We start from the raw sequence: 21,803 nt of genomic DNA, 5'->3' as shown, positions 1-21,803 counted from the left end.
TTAAATTACAAACTTCGTCTCCTAGGGGACTGAATGGCCCATTAGAATGGGAACCGTTTTATTGGAGTTAAAAACATTCAGTATAGGTTCTCTTTGATTTAGTATGCAGGATGACATCATCTACTGGGTGGGTCTAAAGTTAGCATTCTTAAAGTCAGTCTCCATTTTGTTGCCTACATATGTCTGAGAGATTTTGTTTGGTGATGGATTCCTCCTGAGGCAGAGACGAAACAGGGGTCCCTTTGTCGAGGATACTGCATGGTGCTACAGTTGAAGATATTGGAGTAAGTCCGTTGGAATTAAATATGGTTTTTACCACCCAGGTGGCTAAGCTAAGTGATAAAGTTTTCCCTGTGCACATGTTATAATTTTTCTAAATTTTGGATCGTTTTCAGCATGATATTGACCCTAACCCAATATATTATTTTGAAGCTATAACTATTTCCTCTGTTTTTTGGCTGCAAAGGTTTTTCTCCACTAGGGAGTTGTTTTCCTTTGCAATGGGTTTCGGAGTAATATTGAAACCAGTGATAGCCATTGAAATTAGGGAAGACCATCTTTGTAGGCACCCCAGGCTGTTGAGGTTTCGTTTTGTTTAAAGAATTTCTTTCATATATACTATATTTTGGATCGGACTCAATTTTAGAGCAAATTAATTTTTTGATGGGTGTCAAAATATTTCATCATTTTGACTTCAAAGGTCTTATGTTCCTGGATTGTCTTAAAATTTCCATTTAGTATTCTTACCATAAGATCATTGATGTAGTGTTCTGGTTTTGTGAAGTGCTGTCCCACAGAGGTAGCATCCTGGTTGCCATTGAAATGCTTAATATTGTATCTATATACATTTTAGCATCTGCCTTGTTTCTTCAATATAGCACACTTCTTCACACTTTTTGCATTGAATGATATATACCACATTTGAGGATGAGCATGTCAAGGATCCCCTTATGCGGAATGTTTTTCCCATGTGAGTGATTGTAGAATCCTGTGAGATATTTTGGCACAGTTTGCAGCTAAGCATATTGCAGGGACGTGTGCCATTCTCTTCTTTTTGAACTTGTATTGAGAGTTTGCTTTTCACTAATTTCTGTTTCAAATTAAGTGGCTGTCAAAATACTGTCTAGTTTCAACAAAGTGGCCCACCTTTTTATTCCTCCAGGTTAATATGTACCACAGCTGGGCCAACCACCACAAGAAACACCAGGGAACCCTGGGGCTAGGTTGTGTATTTTCACTTATAACAACCCCCTTTCTTTTTGGATGTGGCCCTTAAGTATTCATAATACTTAAGATTCTATTTACTGCCAGGACTTGGGGCACATGCTTCAAATGTCCTCACAGAGGCAGAGTAGATCCTTTTCACTTAATGGAAGAAAACAGTAGAAGGCTGGGCTGCAGGAATACTATGGTCAGACCCAAAAGGGTAGGCTTGAAGAATAGAAACAGCAGCAACATAGCAGGAAGGAGGTTAGGAAACAGACTTAGGTCAGGATTGGCAGAGCAGATTCATTTGCAGAAGGAAGGCAGGGTTCAGCTACCAAAGATCAGCAGAAGCAAGATAGCCTCTGGGAACTCACAAATGAAATGTATCAAAGGGCAAGGCAGAATGGGAGCTCCAGGGTTTAAATATAAGTAGGGAGCCAATCAGAGAAGATGCATTATTAAGAATCAATCAGGGCAAACAACATCATCAGGCTATGACTATGAGGCTGGTTTATGTAGGGGAAACCAGCAACTAGCAGTACAAAAGAAAACCCAATCTAAGTGCTGGTTTTCTGCTGATCATGAACCTCAGGGGCAGCTCTAGCCACTATCTGCCTTCCTAAAATTGGGGCTAAGCCACCCACCTGCACTCTTGTTCACCTGTTGGGACCACTGCCTCCTCAGGTCCACAGTTTTGGTGGCAAACAACAAATAGAAACCAGGCTCATTGGCCCAGCCACTGCCCTATGCATGACACTGCTATGCCGATCCCGCCTCTCCAAATCATGAATTTGACTCAGAGGGGGCAGGACTGGCAGAGCAGCATCACCTACAGTGCAAAGGTACATTGCCTGGTTTCATTTGTTGTTGACGCTATGCCACAAAACCAGGAAGGCAGCAGACTTGCAGAGGTATGGTTATCAAGTGACGAGAGAGCGAGCTGGATGGTGGGGAGTGAGAGAGGCAGGGGTGAGTTGGGTGAGAGGGTGAGAGAGAGAGTGAGCTGGATGGTTGGGAGTAAGAGAGGCAGGGATGAGTTGGGTGAGAGGGAGAGGGAGAGAGAGAGCTGGATGGTGGGGAGTGAGAGAGGCAGGGGTGAGTTGGGTGAGAGGGAGAGAGAGAGAGCGGGATGGTGGGGAGCGAGAGAGGCAGGGGTGAGAGGGAGAGAGAGAGAGCTGGATGGTGGGGAGTGAGAGAGGCAGGGGTGAGTTGGGTGAGAGAGAGAGACTGGAGATGCTAGATATAAGAACATAAGAATAGCCATCCAGCTCAGTATCCTTTGTCTAACAGAGGCCAATCCAAGTAACAGACCAGCCTTTGAATCCCTGCTCTCTCCCTTGGCTCCCTTTTAGCCCAACTCTCAACTGAAACACCCCACTGCACCAACAGTCTCCCGGAGTTCAAAAACAGCCCATTGATGTCAGGGCAGGCGTTAGGGGATGGCAAACAGGGCAATTGACCTGGGCCCCCATACTACAAGGGGCTCCCAAGCCTGCCTCACGCTGAAGGAGGATTTGAGGCCCCCTCTCCAGTTTCTGTCCTGGGCCCCTGACTGTCTAGCACCAGCCCTGATTGAAGTTAGCCCTGTTACTGCTGAGAAAGGCAGATTAAGTCCAGCAATGTCCTGTAAATTCCTCTGGCATGCTTTAAAGCAGGGGTGGGTGGTGGGCAACCTTTATAACAGAGGGTTGCATGAATGTCAGCATTATCCCTAGTGAGCGCCACATAAAAAAATGAATAAATGTGCCATATAATTCACTGCCAACAAAATTCAACGAGATGACTGGATGAACATAATTTATTACCAGAACGCAGTGGCGTTCCTGGTCTGGATGGCACCCGGGGCGGAGCGCCAATGCGCCCCCCCCCCTGGGTGCACGCCGCTGGGGGGGAGGTGCTGCGGCGCGCGCCTGCTCCGAGTTCGCTAAACTTCGCTTTGCTGCAGCTCCCTCTGCTTTGGAACAGGAAGTAACCTGTTCCGGGGCAGAGGGATCTGCAGCGAACGAGCGACGAAGTTTAGCGAACTCGGAGCAGGCGCACACCGCGGCACCCCCCAGCGGCGTGCACCCAGGGTGGACCGCCCCCACCGCCCCCCCCTTGGTACGCCACTGCCAGAACGGTCTGTTACCCTATACTTATGTCCTTCCAAAACTGTTGCTGACACTGTCAAACAAATCTTGTCCTGTTCTAACCTTCAATGGTTCCACTGATAATGAAACTCTGGCTAATGATGCTTGTGCGGGCCATTTTCTGTGTATACTTCCATGGTCTTGCGGGCTGCATGGGCTGCAGGTTGCCCACTTCTGGTTTAAAGGAATCTACTCTAGGTTTTGCATTTACCTGTCTGCTGGCTATGCTTCTCTTTCTAGTTTTACTCCAACCAGGGAAAGGGAAGCTCCAGAGTCTGGTAAGTTTAATACTCACTTCTTTAAAAGTTTAAGGGGACTGGAACCTCTTTATAATGACCCCCCCCCCCCCCCCCACACACACACACACACACACTCGTGCTGAGAATTCAACAAGTAGAGAGTACAAAAGGTATATAAACTAGCTGATGAACTTATATATATCTCTCTTACCTTATGGTAACGTGCCACCAATTTCCCTTCTGAATCAAACACCACATTAGTATTATAATAATAACGACCATCACTGGGGCACAGTGGATCACTGGAGTTACATGTTTTCCTGTCTACAATGTTTGCAACCACGTATATGGTGCTATCTTTTGCCATACAACTGAGTCTTTCTTGTACTGGTGCTGGGCCAAACCTAGATAATTTAAATTTAGAAAAGAGTTAAATCATCTGACAAGAGAAATTATTATGCATAAAGTACTATTTAACTGAAGACTGATGACTATAAATAATATGTGTTATTTCAGAAGATGGCAGCATGCCATCACTGAACAAAAGCAACTTTATGGGTCCCGATTTTGTGATAATCAGACTTTCAAAAAAATTAGACACAGCAATAAATCTCCAAGTGATAATGAGAAAGTGTTAAAATTGGTTTCAACACACTTTAAGTCTCCTAGTATGAGCTAAATGGAGGTAACTGAGCACTACACTTTAGACAATGCTGTGCAGTAGTTCTCCTGACTATAAGTGTGAGAAAGTTACCACTCCCCCCCATACCAAAAGCCCCTTTGTCAAACGTTCACCCTTGTGTCCCACTCAACAGTTAAGTTATAACCCTCACCCCCTGGTGATAAAACTGAAGTAAATTGGTCAGGCAAGATTTCCCCCCACAAAAGCCGTGCTGACTTGGTCTCAGTAATCCATGTCCTTGGATGTGTTCTGTAATTTTGTTTTTAATAATAGCCTCTACCATTTTCCCCGGCACCGACGTCAGACTCACCGGTCTATAATTTCCCGGATCTCCCCTGGAACCTTTTTTAAAAATTGGGGTTACATTGGCCACCTTCCAATCTTCCGGTACCACGCTCGATTTTAAGGATAAATTGCATATCACTAGCAGTAGCTCCGCAAGCTCATTTTTCAGTTCTATCAGTACTCTAGGATGAATACCATCCAGTCCAGGAGATTTGCTACTCTTCAGTTTGCTGAACTGCCTCATTACACCCTCCAGGTTTACCGTGAAGTCAGTAAGTTTCTCCGACTCATCCGCTTGAAATACCATTTCTGACATCGGTATCCCACCCAAATCTTCCTCGGTGAAGACCGAAGCAAAGAATTCATTCAATCTCTCCGCTATGTCTTTGTCTTCCTTGATTGCCCCTTTTATCCCTTACTCATCCAGCGGCCCAACCGATTCTTTTGCTGGCTTCCTGCTTTTAAAATACCGAAATTTCTTTTACTATGTTTGTTTGCCTCTAATTCTATCTTTTTTTCGTAATCCCTCTTGGCCTTCTTTATCTGCGCCTTGCATTTGCTTTGACACTCTGTCACGTCCCTCACCCGTTCCCGTCCGGTGCTCCTCCAGATTGGTCCGCTTCTCCCGATCAGCGCAGTCCTTGACTCCGCCTTAGTGTAGGCGAGCATCGGCCATGCTGGCCAGGCCGACGCCTCTCTCCCCGATCCGCTGGCTCCTCCAGCCGTCGGGGTAGGGTTGGCACCTTGCTCTGGCAGCCATTCGGAACGCTGGCCATCTTGTCCGCGCCGGCGTTCCTGGGAAGCTCCTCTCTTCTGGGTGTAGGGCCCGGGAACAGTAGCCACGCCTGCGATGTCCGGATTGGCCGATCGGGCCTGGACTCCACCTCCTCCTGCAAGCCGATCTGTCAGTGCTCTCTCTACCAGCTGATCTCTGTCTCCCTGCCTCTTGCCAGCTGACAGTGGTCTCCCTAATGTTGGAGACTATTTAAGGGCAGCACCTCCTTACTAACTTTGCTTCAGCTTCTACTTTGGTAGACTGCTTTTGCTTGCCGCCTGCCTAGAGACTTTGCCTGGACCTGACTACTGCTTTTGCTTGCCGTTTACCTAGAAACTTTGCCTGGACCTGACTACTGCTTCTGCTTACCGCAGGCCTGGAGACCTTGCCTAGTTCCGTCTCCAGCTTCCAGTGCCCTGCTCTTCATCTCCTACCGCAGGTAAGGCCAGGGTTGTTCGACCGCCGAACATTGTTTGGCTCAAGGACTCACTATTTCTGGTAGCAGATCTGTCACACTTCTTATGCTGCTTCTTGTTATTTTCAGACAGTTCCTTCTTCCATTTTCTGAAGGCGTTTCTTTTAGCCCTAATAGCTTCCTTCACCTCACTTTTCAACCACGCCGGCTGTCTTTTGGACTTCCATCTTTCTTTTCTAATTTGTGGAATATGTTTGGCCTGGGCCTCCAGGATGGTATTTTTGAACAGCGTCCATGCCTGTTGTACAGATTTTACCCTCTCAGTTGCCCCCCTAAGTTTTTTTTTACCGTTCTTCTCATTTTATCATAATCTCCTTTTTTAAAGTTAAACGCTAACGTATTTGACTTCCTGTATATAGTTACTTCAAGGTTGATATCAAAACTGATCATATTATGATCACTGTTATCAAGCGGCCCCAGTACCATAACGTCCGTCACCAGATCATGCTCTCCACTAAGGACCAAGTCTAGAATTGTTCCTTCTCTCGTCGGCTCTTGCATCAGCTGCTCCATAAAGCTGTCTTTGATTTCATCAAGGAATTGTACCTCTCTAGCGTGTCCTGATGTTACATTTACCCAGTCTATATTTGAATAATTGAAGTCACCCATTATTATCACATTGCCCATTTTGTTTGCGTCTCTGATTTCTTTTATCATTTCTGTGTCTACCTGCTCATCCTGGCTAGGCGGACGGTAGTACACTCCTATCGCTGTCCTTTTCCCTTTTATACATGGAATTTCAACCCACAATGATTCAAAGGTGTGATTTGTGTCCTGCTGAATTTGTAATCTATCTGAGTCAAGGCTCTCATTAATATACAATGCTACCCCTCCACCAGTCCGGTCCACCCTATCACTACGATATACTTTGTACCCTGGTATGACAGTGTCCCACTGGTTATCCTCCTTCTACCAGGTCTCAGTAATGCCTATTATATCCAATTTTTCATTTAGTGCAATATATTCCAACTCTCCCATCTTATTTCTTAGACTCCTAGCATTTGCATATAGACATTTCAGAGTATGTTTGTTGTTCTTATTTGCATGATGCTTAGTACCTGACACTATTGATTTGACATCTTTTGTCTGATCTTTAGTTGTATTTAAGGGCACCTGGCCTACCACGGTCTGTTGTGCAACCTCACTATCCATAAACCCTATCTTCCCTATCTTCTTACTACTTTTCTTTGTATGTTATTACAAGGAGGAAAAGGTTTCAGATGCTCGGCTGTTTCTTACTGTTTTTTGCTTTCGCAGTTTGCCAAGTCATTTATGGGCTGCTCATATCACCCTACTGGGGTACCCAGGCTGTTTGAACCTCCCTGCCATCATGGATGCATGAACTACAATTGCTTGATGCGCAACAATTGACCCATAGGAACATCATCCTTCAATCTCTTAGGGTGATGACAATTATAACGAAGGATGCGCTTTTGAGCATGGTTCGGGATATTTATTTATTGGGATTTATTAACTGCCTTTTTGAAGAGATTCACCCAAGGCGGTGTATAGCAGGTACAGTTTATCGTAAAACTTACAATTTTGTCAGCAGCATAACAATAGTAAAATAACCAAAAATAAACATAAATACAATAAATGAGGTAAACTTGAAAACAGTAAACTGAAACCTAATAATAGAACTACTGTGAAACAGATAAAAAATACACATATTTAACTGCACTGGAATTCAAATACCAGAGATATAACACGGAGGAGTGGCTTAGTGGTTAGAGCACCAGTCTTGCAATCCGGAAGTGGCTGGTTCAAATCCCATTGCTGCTCCTTGTGATCTTGGGTAAGTCACTTAACCATCCATTGCCTAAGGTACAAACTTAGATTGTGAGCACTTCTGGGACAGAGAAATATCCAGAGTACAATTAACATAGATATGACACTAAAGATTTTCTACAATATGGCTTACCATATAGCTGAGGGACCAAGAGCAGATGTGCACCTTATAGTATGCTATAAGTTATGCCAGCCAGATAGCTGGTGTAAATGGCTGCATCTAAATTTAGGCCAGTCAATGCAGGTTTATGTTGGCATTCTAGAAAATAATTAGAGTGCCCAGATACAGTTTAACAAGTGCTCCTCACATCGTATTGGGGTGCCTAAATGGAGGTGTCCCTGTTATTGAACTGCCCCATATTCTTATGAAATCTTGAAAACAGATGGATTAGGTATTTTCACAGGGACAAGTTTGGGAAACCTTGGGGGGGGGGGGGGGGGGGTGTCGATATTTAAACCAATTTAACTGGCCAAAAGCAGCTCCTGGCTAGTTAAATCGACTGTTCAGGGCTAACCGCTAATTTTCAGTGGCACTTAACCAGTTAGTACAGCTGAAAATAACCAGTTAGCACCGAATTGAAAGCCAGGTATTATGGGGGTGTTCTGGAGGTGGAGCTAGCACTTGGCTCAGAACTTAACCAGCCAGCTTAACCACATAAAAGTCACTCCTACCTTTATGCATTAACCCATAGCTGGTTAAGTGTAGAATACTGTAGAGTATGTTCTAGCTTACTCTGCAAAGTCATAAATTCAATGCGAAAGCTTGGCCCAGCATTGAATTTTTGGGCATAATACCGATGGCGGTCATTATAATGCTGATCACCACTGGCTGAATATCTGGCTCATTGTTTTGGAGGAAAAGAGAGAGAGAAGGAGAATATGACAGTGACATTCAATTAGAAACACAGTTGAATCAGCCAGAACGTAGTGGCGTACCAAGGGGGGGGGGGGCGGTGGGGGCGGTCCACCCTGGATGCATGCCGCTGGGGGGCGTGCCGCGCGCCGGTCAGCTTCATTCGTTTCCATGCTCCCTCTGGCCCGGAAGAGGAAGTAACCTGTTCCGGGGCAGAGGGAGCATGGAAACAAATGAAGCTGACCGGCGAGCGACACCCCCCCAGTGGTGTGCACCGGGGGAGGGGGGTTCTTTCGCCGGGTGGGGGGGTGCCGAGGAGGGGCACTGCACCCGGGGGGCAGGGTGCATCGGCGATCTGCCCCGGGTGTCAGCCCCCCCAGGAACGCCACTGCCAGAACGTACTCAACTCTTCACTTCCCAAGTTGTAAAAGCCTGAAGTTTAAATCAATATACGCGTCAAGTTTCTCTTACATATGCACACAGCTCTGGAATTCTCTACCAAAACATCTGAAATCTACGAATAATCTAGCATTCCGAAAAAAACCTAAAAACTCACCTGTTCAAGAAGGCATACCCCACAGTATCAGATATAAACACAGAATAATTAAATATGGCATTTTAATCAGGAAACGGACAGTTTTCAACCCCGACACATGATCACATCCTAATATTTTGTCTGAATCACACCAACCTATTTACCAACACTTCTTTACTGTAATAGTACCCCTATACTGTATTTGTTCACACCGGAGTCTGTAACCACCTCTCCGGAACTATGTAAGCCACTTTGAGCCTACTAATAAGTGGGAAAAGGTGGGATACAAATGTAACAAATAAATAAATACTCAAAACATTTTAATAATGGAGCTACAAGTTTTCAGAGAATAACGAATCATGATAAGGAGCTCCAAAAGATTACCCTTTGCAGTAGCAGCAGTAAATATTTCAGCACAGGAAGGGTGGTGGATGCGGTGGGAGCAAAGATAGCAAAATAATTGAAAAAACATGTAATAAGCACAAATGATCCTTAACAGGGAAGAAGTAAAGCTAAAGCAAGGATAACTGAGATTTCGAGCACCGCTATGGGGCACCTAGGTATTCATAACTCATACCTTTGGGGGTATTTGCAAGGAATCCAGTTCACCTGTGGATCTGGAACATCTTCAGTGTATGGGACGATAGTTTCTCTATTGAAATGCCAACCATGAAGGCCATCTTCAGGAGTGACAATGATCCGTGCACCCTTTCAAAAAGAGACACAACATTTTGTACATCAAAAAACAAATGCCAATATGTCTGTAAAATCAACACTGAGGTTTTGATAAGTTCCATTTAGAAAGAGAGAAACAGAGAAAAAGGAAGGCAGATAAAGACCATATAGCCTATCCAATCTGCCCATCCATGCCATCTACTATCACTTCCTTTCCTTTAAAGACTCTGTGTACTTATAGTTTATTCAAAACTTGATATACTGCTGTTGCAACAAAATTGATAACAGCGGTACACAATAAAAGACAATAAAATATCAAATTAAACAAAAAAGGAAAAGGAATGCCATCAGGAGAAAGGACAGGAAACAAACACACTAGAGGGAAAGGTTTGCTGAGGAGCCTGAACGGAGGTTCAAAATTAAGTAGTATTAAGGTCAGATCCAAAGGCTAGATAATAGAAATGAGTTTTTAGGAGGGATTTGAATTTAGTAAAAGAAAGTTCTGATCTAATGATGGGGGAGGTCATTTAGGGTCGAGTTAAAAAAAAAAAAGGCAGAGGAACGGGTAGACTCTTAATGTCCCAAACGGGGGGGGGGGGGGGGGGGGGGTGGGGGGAGCAAAACAAGAAGGTTGGCATCTAAAGACCTAAAGGTACGGTTAGGGGTATAAGGAATTGCCAGGGAGGACAAATAAGGGGGGGGATCCTGTATGGAGAGCCTTATGGGTCAAGCAGAGGATTTTGAAATTGGGCCGATGAAAAAATAGCAGACCTGCCAAGTCTCCCGCATTCAGCGGGAGACTCCCGCTTTGCCGGGTCATCTCCTGCACTCCCGCCAATGTGGGAAAGTCTCCTGCTGAGACACATTGTGCCAGGGTCACTACCACCACTGCTGCCGCTGCTTCTCTGAGACCAGCTGCAGCAAAACAAGAAAAAACAAGCGCGAGGCTGCATCAGCCTTTAGGCTCTGCCAGTCCTCTGACCCCGGAACGGGAAATTGATGTCAGCGGGGACAGAGGACAGTAGAGCCAACAGCGCATGCCTGAAGGCTGATGCAGCCCCTCGTTTTTCTTGTTTGTTTTGCTGGGCTGCTGCTGCAACATCAGGAGAAGCAGCAGCGGCCAGGAAACACTGGGTGAAAAAGGGTAGGGGAAGGGGGAAAGGGCATCGAGAGGGAGGCAGGAGGTGATAAATGGAGAGAGCAGAGGGGAGAAAAAAAAGAAGAGTGGGGATGCTGGATGGAAGAGAGAGAGAGAGAGAGAGAGAGAGATGAGTGGAGTGGGAGAGAAAGGGGGGGACATGGAAAAGGGCAGCGGAGAGACAAGCTGCTGGAGAGAAGGAAGGGGAGCAAGGGGGAGACCCTGGCTGGTCAGATGAAGAGAGAAAGAGGAGAAATGCTGGATGAAAGGAGGGAGAGAAAGAGGAAGAATTCTAGAAGGAGGGGGCAGAAAGAAGGAAGATGCTGGATGGAAGAGGGGTACAGAGAGAGAGAGAGAGAGAGAGAGAGATGAGTGGAAAGATGAGGAGAGAAAGAGGGGACATGGAAAAGGGCAGGAGAGAGAGAGAGAGAGAAGCTGCTGGTCAGCTGGAGAAATGCTGGATGAAAGGAGGGATTGAGAGGGAAATGCTGGAAGGAGGGGGCAGAAAGAGGGAATATGCTGGATGGAAGGGTAGGGAGAGAAAGAGGAAAGACACTGGAAGGATGTGGAGAGAGGACATGCTGAATGGAAAAGGGTAGAGAGAGAGAGAGAGAACTGGCTTGAAGGAAGGGGAGATAGAGGGAGACAATGGATGGAAGGATTGGGAGAGGATAGATGGATGGAAGGATGGGGAGAGAAAGAGGGATGACACTGGATGGAAGGGTAGAAGAGAGAGGGAAGGTGCTGGATGGAAGGATAGGGAGAGGAAGAAGAGATACTGGATGGAAAGTAGCAGAGAGAAAAAGGGTGGAGACATTGGAAGGATGAGGAGAGAAAGAGGGAAGATGCTGGATGGAAAGGGGGAGAGGGTAGAGTTAGTGAAAGACTGGAGAATAAGAGGAAGGGGCATGGGGAGATGAGGAAAAGATGAAAAGCCATAGGTAGATGAAGTAAAAGATGGAAATTAAAGAATGGATAGTAAGAATGAATTAAATCTGGACAGAGAGGCAGAAAAGTAAATAGAAGAAAACAAAGAAAAAGGAGAGAAAATGACAAATGGACAGGAAACCCTGGCAAGAGACTTAAGAGATGACAAAGGAGAGCAGAATCAAGAGACTGGGACCAACACAATTAGAAAAAGTAAATGGCCAGACAATAAAGGAACAGAAAATAATTTCATTTTTAATTTAAGATAATGTAATGTGGTAGCTGTGTTAATAAAGGTTAATAAATTCAAATAAAACACAAATAGAAAATAAGGTGATACCTTCACTGATTTTAAAACATTTTTGATTAGCCTTCAGAGACCAGCACTTCCTTCCTCAGGTCAGGAGAGGATACCATAACAGCATTATACTGTCCTGACCTGAAGAGGCAGGAGGTTTTGGACTCTGAAACTAATTGAAAAGGGTATTAGGCTAGTAAATAAAATATTTTCTGAAATGGCCGTGGGATTGAGGTGTGCCAGGGGGCAGAGACATGTTGAGTGGGTGGAGCCAAGGCAGAGTAGGGCAGGCTGGGTGCATGTGCTAAAATCTCCCTCTCAAAAATTAGGACCCCCTTGGCAGCTATGAAATAGGGAGCCAAGCTTTCTATTATTCAGATACAGTTTTCATCTCTACCCCCTCTACTGGGAAGCCATTCCATGAATTCACCACTCTTTCCATGAAGAAGTATTTCCTCAGGTTACTCCTGAGTCTCTCCCCTTTCATCTTCATCCTTTGTCCCCTTACTTCAGAGCTTCCTTTCAATTGAAAGAGATTCGCCTTCTGTGCATTTATGCCATGGAAGTATTTAAACATCTGCATCGTATCTCCCCCTCACTTACATGCAATTTAATTTCTCTTTCAGTATTTGATGCACAAGAAGTCTGCTTAACAATGCCATATCTGAGTCAAAATGCATTAAGAAAGTCCAGATTCTACAAAGTAGATCCAATAAATAAAAATACTGGATGAAAATTCTGCTTAGAAATGATACTGCTTAGAGCAAATTTCTAGTGGCATAAAGGTAAAAATTAAGAGATATGGACAGCTAATGTGGTTGCTTCATTCAGGTGTACACATGTAAGGCAACGAGACTACGGCAAGCTCTCTTTCAAAGGGAAGTTTCTGAAGAATTTCTTTTTGAAAATCAGGACAGCATGCACAGTGCCCAAATCTGTACATACTTTATTCCTGCATGGGAGCGGGTGCAAAATACACATGGAGATTCAAAGTGAAACTTCAGCACACACATTCCCCTCTTCCATGCTGATCTGTCCTCACACTTTTTATGGAAGGCAAAAGTACTTATGCCGTTAATAATGCAAGCACTTTTACCCATATTTATCCATATGGGAGGCATTTTTTTTTTTTTGCATTTGTAAAACCATTTTGGTTCCATCATGGATTTTCTACTATTTTTACTTCCAACCCATGCCACTTAGAGTATACTTCAAATGAAATGAACACTACCTTTTTGGCTGCTTCTTTCACTGCTTTTTCCAAAATATCCAGATTTATGTTCATCATCCTCAGAGCTTCTGCAGGAGTAATAGGTTTCTCAGTAACATCTGGAAATACTAGCGCATGCTCATACACTGCAGCGATGTACTTGTCCGAGGCCTGGGACTTACAGACTGGGAAAACTAAAAATAGAAAGGCGACACACAGCTGAATGAAAACCATGGCTGTATTCTGCAGTCACTGACAAGTGAGACCAAAACAGTTGCCTGGCTTTGTGTTTTTATTTGAAAGCAGAACTATTACTCAATACACAGAATGGTGAAATATGAAGCTGACAGGCGTCATATACAGCAAGTTCATTTACTCACAGTCTAGTGCTTTATTAATGTTCTACAAAATGTACCTGATTTTGTAATTGATACGCAATAGAAAAACAAGTGTTGCAATGGTAAGAGGATAGATATGTCTGGTGAGATTAGACAGCAGGTAGATTTAGGACATCACTATGTAGCACTCATTAGGTATTAATTTTTATCATAATGTTTCCTTTCAGCTGCCTGACTTAGGTGTCTATTCAAGAGGCAATCTAGGGGGGGCCCTTTTTGTAAACTGTAGTAAAATTTGCAGTTATCGTGGCTTAATGTGGGATGTTACCATCAGAGGCATAGCCAGGTTTTGACATCAGGGGGAGCAGACATTTGTAAAATAGGCGCCAGTGCGAGGCTGAAGGGCCGGGAGAGAGGAAAGGGTTAAAATCCTCATAGGCATATATGTGTGTGGTCAGTGACTCAGTTGTTTGGGGTGGCAAAGTTTGAAATAAAATCCATGCTGCTGTGTGGTGGCTCAGCAGCAGGTGAGGTAGGCACAGCTTTCATTTGAAATCTGATTGGGGGAGCGGCCGCTCCCCTTGCGCCCCACCCAGCTACGCCACTGGTTACCATATGGTAGCTACAAACTTAACACAGCACCTACTGGAGTCATTCCCACTATTTTTTTTTTTATTGCAGGTCATGTATGAACATTCAGATTAATGCACGATACCTGCTCCCAAGTAACACAGAGGCACTTATTTATTTTTATTTAAAATATTTATAGACTGTGCAATCCGAAAGTACTCAGAGGTTCACAACAGTACATTCATAATAAAAAAAAACAGTAAAACTTTCTAAACAAAACACAGACTGAGATACATTATATCATTATACAACCACAACTTGGTGAAATCTGTTAAGACATAGAAGGAAAGCATAAAACTGTACTAAGAACCAAATGCCTGCAAAACAGTAAGGTTTTTATCTCTTTTTTTAAAAAGATTAACAGTTTTCATTGTTTGCAGACCCAAGTGGTAGATCATTCCACAGTTTAAGACCGATCACTTTAAAAACCTTAGAATGATATCCACCTAATCTAATAACTCTAAAAGAAGGAGCTTCTAATAAGCTAGAATGGGATGATCTCAAGGATCTGGTTGGTTGATAAATATGCAGGGTTAAACCAAACACAGGTGATACCAAATTATTCAAGACCTTAAAAACCAGAAGTAAAATTAAGAGGCAATAAGTGGTCCCAAGTTAACTCCATATTACAGTGGTTCCCAAACCTGGTCGTGGAAGTACTCCAGCCAGTCAGGTTTTCAAGATCTCCACAATGAGTATTCATGAAACGATTTGCATGCACTGCCTCCACTGCATGCAAATCTTTCTCATGAATATGCATTTTGGATATCCTGAAAACCTGACTGGCTGGGGCATAGGAGCCAACTTTTCAAAATGATTGGGGGTGCTGAATTTTTTTTTTTTACAGGTGGTGCATTCCCCTGCCTCCTCCCCTCCTCTCCCCCTCCCCTGTCCCTCCCTCCAAGTTCCAGCCCCCCCTCTCACTCTCCCAGTTCCAGGCCTCCTTCCCTGCCTCTGAGTTTCAGGCCTCCCCCTCTCACCCTCCCAGTTCCAGGCCCCCCTCCCTCCCTCACCCACCCACCCTCCCTCCCTCCCAATTCCAGGCCCCCCTCACCCACCCTCCCTCCCTCCCAGTTCCAGGCCCCTCTCCCTCCCTCCGAGTTCCAGGGTGGCCCCCCCATCTCCCTCCCTCCTTCCAAATTTAAAAGTCACTCATCTTACCTCCTCATCAGAGGAGTTACATCTGCAGCAGCAGCAGCCCAGGAAAAAGCGTGCAGGCAGGAGACTCAGAGCTGTTCCGTTTGGTCTCTCTGAGCTCTGGTCCCGCCCTCATTTCCTGTTTACACAAGGGCGGGACCAGAGCTGGGCTGCTGCTGCTGCAGATGTAACTCCTCCAATGAGGAGGTAAGATGAGTGACTTTTAAATTTCGGAGGGAGGGGGGACGCCCTGCAGGGAACTTCCAGTGGGTGACTATTGGGAGTGCTCGAGCACCCACAGCATTCACGGAGTCAGCGCATATGGGCTGGGGTGCCTCCAGGATCAGGTTTGCAAACTACTGCCATATTAGAAAGTTTAGTGTGTAGTAAGTAATGGAGGAGTGACCTAATGGTTAGCGCAGTCAACTTTGATCCTGGTAACCTGGGTTTGATTCCCACTACAGTTCCTTGTGACCTTGGGCAAGTCACTTAACCCTCCATTGCCCCAGGCATAGGCAGTCAGTAGCCCAACTGTTTGGGGAGGCTAAAGGGGGCAGGGTTAGGGGTGGGACCAGGGGTGGAGCTTACATCCATAATTGTCTGACAACACACAGAAAAAAATAAGTAAAAATAAAATAGTCACAATTAATACCTTTTATTGATATTAGATATGTATCATATGTCAAAGAATAAAGTGGTTGCTCAAAGCATATACTAACCACAATCGCTCAACAGCAAAACACTATGCACAAATTTGTGCAAAAACACACTCAGAACCTTATTGTACCATAAATATTACACTGGGCAGACCCTAATACACCAATATATCACCCTCATGGAAAATGCAGACCGTCAACAATATGAAACAAGGGATCATAATATCACAATTCTCATGTAGAGCCACAAAACACCCTTCTAGGGTGGACAGTGTTCACAATGAGCTCCTTTTATTAACGACCATATGTAGATCCTTCAAGAGGTAGTGTGTCATGATTTAGGCTCTACACCCTTTCTGATGTTTTGGCGCCACCTCAGTAAGCCAACACACAATCCAGCTTATTTTCGAAAGAGAAAGACGCCCAAATCGGGAGATAGGCGCCTTTCTCCCGTGGGCACCCAAATCGGTATAATCGAAAGCCGATTTTGGGCGCCTCCAACTGCAGTCTGTCGCGGGAACGAACAAAGTTGACGGGGGCATATCGGAGGCGTGGTGAAGGTGGGACTGAGGCGTGTTTATTGGCCGAGGAGAGATGGGCGCCCTCGACTGATAATGGAAAAAAGAAGAGCGGCAGAAGCGAGAATTTGGGCCGCTTTTTTTGGACCCTTTTTTTTCACGAACAAGTCCCCAAAAAGTGCCCCAACTGCCCAGATGACCACTGGAGGGAATCGGGGATCACCTCCCCTGACTCCCCCAGTGGTCTCTAACCCCCTCCCACCAAAAAAAAAGAACTTTAAAAACTTTTTTTAGCTAGCCTGTATGCCAGCCTCAAATGTCATACCCAGCTCCCTGACAGCAATATGCAGGTCCCTGGAGCAGTTGTTAGTGGGTGCAGTGCACTTCAGGCAGGTGGAACCAGGCTCACCCCCCCTACCTGTTACACTTGTGGTGGTAAATGGGAGCCCTCCAAACCGCCCCCAAAACTCACTGTACCCACATCTAGGTGCCCCCTTCAGCCATAAGTGCTATGGTAATGGTGTAGAGTTGTGGGGAGTGGGTTTTGGGGGGGATTTGGGGGGCTCAGCACCCAAGGTAAGGGAGCTATGGACTTGGGAGGTATTTTAATTTTTTTTTAATTGTTACAAGTTCCCCCTAGGGTGCTCGGTTGGTGTCCTGGCATGTGAGGGGGACCAGTGCACTACGAATCCTGGCCCCTCCCACGACCAAATGCCTTGGATTTGTTCTTTTTTGAGCTGGGCGCCTTTGGCTTCCATTATCGCTGAAAACCGATATCGCCCAGCTCAAATCCGCCCAAATCCGATGCATTTGCCCGGCACTAACCGTATTATTTGAAACAAAAGATGGACGCCCATCTTTTTTGAAAATACGGTCTGTCCCGCCCCTTCGCGTACCCATCCTCGGAGATAGTCGCCCATGGAGATGGGCATTCGCGTTCGATTATGTCCCTCACTCTCTCCACTGCAAAACACTATACACAAACTTGTGCAAAACACACACACAGCTTAGTGCTTGGAAGCCTTGCCTGTTGGGGTGGCTTCTATGTTTTCTGGGGCAGATTTAGGAGCCTTGGGTGTCAGTGGCAGCCATTGCCTTAGCAACACCCTTGGAGTGGCAGGTGCTCAACCGGGCATGGTTGAGCTGGGGGAGAGGGTATATGAGGGAGTCTATAGGATGCTGCCCCTCTTCCTTAATAGCACTCCCTCACAGAGTCAGAGCCACCTTAAGAATAGCCATACTGGGTGCATCTAGCCCAGCATCCTGTTTCCAACATTGACCAAGCCAGGTCACAAGTACCTGGCAGAAACCCAAATCGTAGCAACATTCCACGCTACCAATTCCAAGGCAAGCAGTTGCTTCCCCATGCCTGTCTCAGTAGCAGACTATGGACTTTTCTTCCAGGAACTTGTCCAAACCTTTTTTAAACCCAGATATGTTAACAGCTGTTACTACATCCTCCCGCAAAAAGTTCCAGAGCTTAACAATTTGTTGAGTGAAAAAAATACATCCTCCTATTTGTTTTAAAAGTATTTCCATGTAACTTCCTTGAGTGTCCCCTAGTTTTTGTACTTTTGGAACGAGTGAAAAATTGATTTACCTTAAACCCTATAATCCTGCCCAAGGGGATAATGACATGGAAGGGGTGGAGCTTGGAAGGCATTGTCCAGGAAGTATATAAGCTTAGGCCATAAGTGGGTTAAGGAGGCCCAGAAGGAAGCAGTGATGCCCCACGGGAATGTGCCTCCACCACTGTACATATGAACTGCAACTCTTACAGTCAGGTAGGCCAAGCTCCACTTGGAACCTTGTTGATTTTGTACTTTAACCTGAATAATTGCTAGAGACTTCCCTGGTAACTTGGAGGAACCAGGCCAGCCCAGGGACGAGTAAAGTATGCTGCTGTACTGGGAGGCAAGAAGGTACACAGTGGCCTCGAAAGACATTGTTACATTTATGGACTAGTTTTATGTTGCTTTTTTCCTCCTACTTGTGAATGGAACAGCTCTAATAAATGCTTGTTTTCTTTACCTCCAACTGTTGTATGGCTCTGTCTTACCCGGGCACCAGGCCCATCCTCATTCAGGTTACCACAGCATACTTCTCTCCTTTCAAAAGCAGGATGCCCGGGAACTTGAATGACTCATGAAGTTTACATAATTGGTGTACTTAGTACAGATGAACATGATGTCAACTTCTGGAAACAACCATCCCACACAAATCCACTTCAGTATGGGCATTTTGATAGATTGCAATCCTTAAACATACCAGATGAAGCTGTTATTGGAAATCCAATCCATGAATTGTAAGGTATATTGGACCATTCCCATTTTCACGCCAAAGCCCCCAGACACGATTCCATTGGATTTCAACTTCTGCTTATTGATCGTGTTCAAACTTGGAGCAGGAGGAGAGAGAGTGAGTGTATGTGAATGTGTGCAAGTGTGTGGGGTGATCTGTTTGCTGTTGATTAGAAAGGGTACATCAGGAGAATAGGAAAAGGCAATAGGTTAAAAAAAAAAAGGTTAGCAAAGGAATAGCCTAGTGAGATGGTAAAAAATGAGATTTTGTAGCAGTGTTAGGAGAAACTAAAATGAACAGGATAGTAGGTAAGAGGGAAAGATATATGAAGATACTGTATGAAAAGACTATATTGGGCAATTGGAGATATGGGGAGGAAGGAGTGGTAGAGGGAAGACTGAGTAATGGAGAAATGTAAACATTTTAGAAGGGCAAGAAAAAAGAAAAAAGAAAAGTAAGGGATATAAAAGCGATGCAAAGAGAAGGGGCAAGAGAGATGGAGAGAGGGCAGCATTAGAAAACTCAACTGTGAACATAAAAGTGCAGCATCATAGTGGTTATGTGGTGTTGGTGAAAAAGTATGAGAGCAAAAAGAAGGATTTTATGAGATATGAGATAAAAGAGAGAACTAGGACAGTGAACAGGGAGCAATAAAATAGCACATGTGAGAAAATACCTGCTTATAATATATGTAAACTGATTTGGTTGTACCACAGAAAGGCAGTATCAAATCCATGACCCTTTACCCATGGAGGAGTGGCCTAGTGGTTAGGGTGGTGGACTTTGGTCCTGAGGAACTGAGTTCAATTCCCACTTCAGGCACAGGCAGCTCCTTGTGACTCTGGGCAAGTCACTTAACCCTCCATTGCCCCATGTAAGCCGCATTGAGCCTGCCATGAGTGGGAAAGTGTGGGGTACAAATGTAACAAAAAGAAAAGATGATCTACAAGTGTGCACTGCCAGTACTGTCACTGAGACACAACAACTATGAAGATTGCTAAGGTGCTTGGTAGACAAGTGTGCTTGGATCTAGGTCAGAGATTTTCAGCCCTTTTAATCTCACGGCACACTTACACGGCGCTAACATTGTCAAAGCACACCCTCACACATGGTCCAGCATTTCACCTTCTCTCTCCCACCCCCACCGAGTTCAGCATTTACCTTCTCTGCCCCTCACCCCCATCTCCACAAAAATAGTCCTATATCTTTCCCTCCTGTCCCCTCTCCAGCCCCTCAACCAGGCATCTTCCCTTGTCTCTCTTGACACCACCACCCCCTCTGTACCTTTTAAAAGTTTTCTTGTCTCTAGTGGTCAGCGGCAGTGAGCAGCAATTCATATAGCCTGCTCGTGTCAACCCTGGAGCGTTCTACCTGACACTTTCCACCTATGTGAAAGCAAGAAGTTAAATCAGAGAGAAGGATCCAGAGTATCTGCACCCTTCTCCTCCACCGCTAACTCCAGACTCCATTCCTTTTATCTTGCTGCACCATATGCCTGGAATAGACTTCCTGAGCCGGTCCGTCAAGCTCCATCTCTGGCCGTCTTCAAATCTGATGCTGCTTTTAACTCCTAACCCTTACTCACTTGTTCAGAACCCTTATTTTATGATCCTCACTTTTAATATTCCCTTATGTCTTATTTGTCCTGTTTGTCTGTCCTAATTAGATTGTAAGCTCTGTTGAGCAGGGACTGTCTTTTCATGTTCAAGTGTACAGCGCTGCGTACGTCTAGTAGCGTTATAGAAATGATAAGTAGTAGTAGTTCATGCAAACAGGCTGTATGAATCACTGCTCCCTGACCACTAGAGACTAGAAAACTTACTGCATTCTGGCACAAATTAAGCTGGCCCAACTCCCGCGGCATACTGGTTGAAAAATGCTGATCTAGGTAATATGAGGAGATGTGACTACCAAATACAATGGCTTAGCAGAGTACCAGCATGTTTTCTGTCAATCTGCTTCTAAGCTATGTGGAACACTCTGCCTCGCATTACCTTTGACCTCTCTGATGACGGTATGGTGCTATAGGTAAGAAAAGACCAGTACAGTACTAACGGTAAGGAGGGGAGCAGAATAATAAAGGCAAAATCTCCTTTCAGATATAGGGGTCCTTATACTAAGCTGTGTTAAGTACTAATGCATGCTTACTGCAGGTTAAAATCCACTATCGTGGGGTGCGCTGAGGCGTCCTGTGGTAAGTTTTGTGTTCTGCATGCACTACCCAAGTGCTTAAAAAATAGAAAATATTTTTTAGCACTGGGGGCAGAGAGCAGGCATGCCCAGAGCTAATCAGTTAACACAGCTGCATCACCATGCACTAACCAATTAGCAAATGGTTATTGTGAGAGCCCTTAAAACTGCAATCAAAGAGCGTATTACTTTCAAAATCTGCACCCTGGTCCAAAAAACTTTATCTATGGCCAAGTCCCAGGATACATGACAGAACTTATAGACCTACCACTCAGAAACATAACCAGATCATCTCGAACATACCTAAACCTCCACTATCCAAACTACAAAACAACCTATGCGTCCAGCTTCTCCTGTACAAGCACACAATTATGGAACGCACTGCCAAAAGTTGTGAAGACAACCTATGACCACCTAAACTTCAGGAAATCATTAAAGACCTACCTGTTCAAAAAGGCATACCCCGCCGACCCAACATAAATGCCTGCACTCTGCAACACAACATAACCAAAGCTTGTACTGGACACTAAATAATTGTTCCTCTCCTTGATTCCCATTGTAACTGAAACATATGTTCCTTACTTAACCATAATACCACCTGAATTTGTTTCTTTACCGGGCTGGCGAATGCTTCTACGGTACTATGTAAGCCACATTGAGCCTGCAAATAGGTGGGAAAATGTGGGATACAAATGTAACAAACAAACAAACAAATAAATAAAAAATAGGTGACAATAAGGGCTCACGCGCTAATGGCCAACCGTTAATGGGAAATTAGCGCATGGCCATTAATAAGGGAAATAGAAAATGAGGCCATT

At 44.9% G+C, this 21,803-nt stretch overlaps 1 protein-coding gene across 3 annotated transcripts in view; it reads right to left on the bottom strand.

Moving 5' to 3' along the window:
- The window catches only part of LOC115465813 (pantetheinase-like), a 44,649-nt gene extending 31,175 nt beyond the window's left edge, over positions 1-13,474 (bottom strand). For all 3 annotated transcript variants that reach the window (XM_030196559.1, XM_030196557.1, XM_030196558.1), the window contains exons 1-3: positions 13,237-13,474; positions 9,545-9,675; positions 3,786-3,978 (exon numbers count right to left, since the gene is read on the bottom strand). In XM_030196559.1, the coding sequence (XP_030052419.1) occupies positions 3,786-3,978; positions 9,545-9,675; positions 13,237-13,449 (537 nt within the window). In that variant the 5' untranslated portion in view covers positions 13,450-13,474. The remainder of the gene's footprint in view (positions 1-3,785; positions 3,979-9,544; positions 9,676-13,236) is intronic.
- Between the last annotated feature and the right edge of the window lie 8,329 nt (positions 13,475-21,803).

This window comes from Microcaecilia unicolor, chromosome 3 (genome assembly GCF_901765095.1).
Source record: "Microcaecilia unicolor chromosome 3, aMicUni1.1, whole genome shotgun sequence".
In the NCBI taxonomy this organism is placed as follows: Eukaryota; Metazoa; Chordata; class Amphibia; order Gymnophiona; family Siphonopidae; genus Microcaecilia; species Microcaecilia unicolor.
The sequence above is the reverse complement of the archived record's forward strand: the minus strand, read 5'-3'. Positions and strand labels throughout refer to the sequence as shown.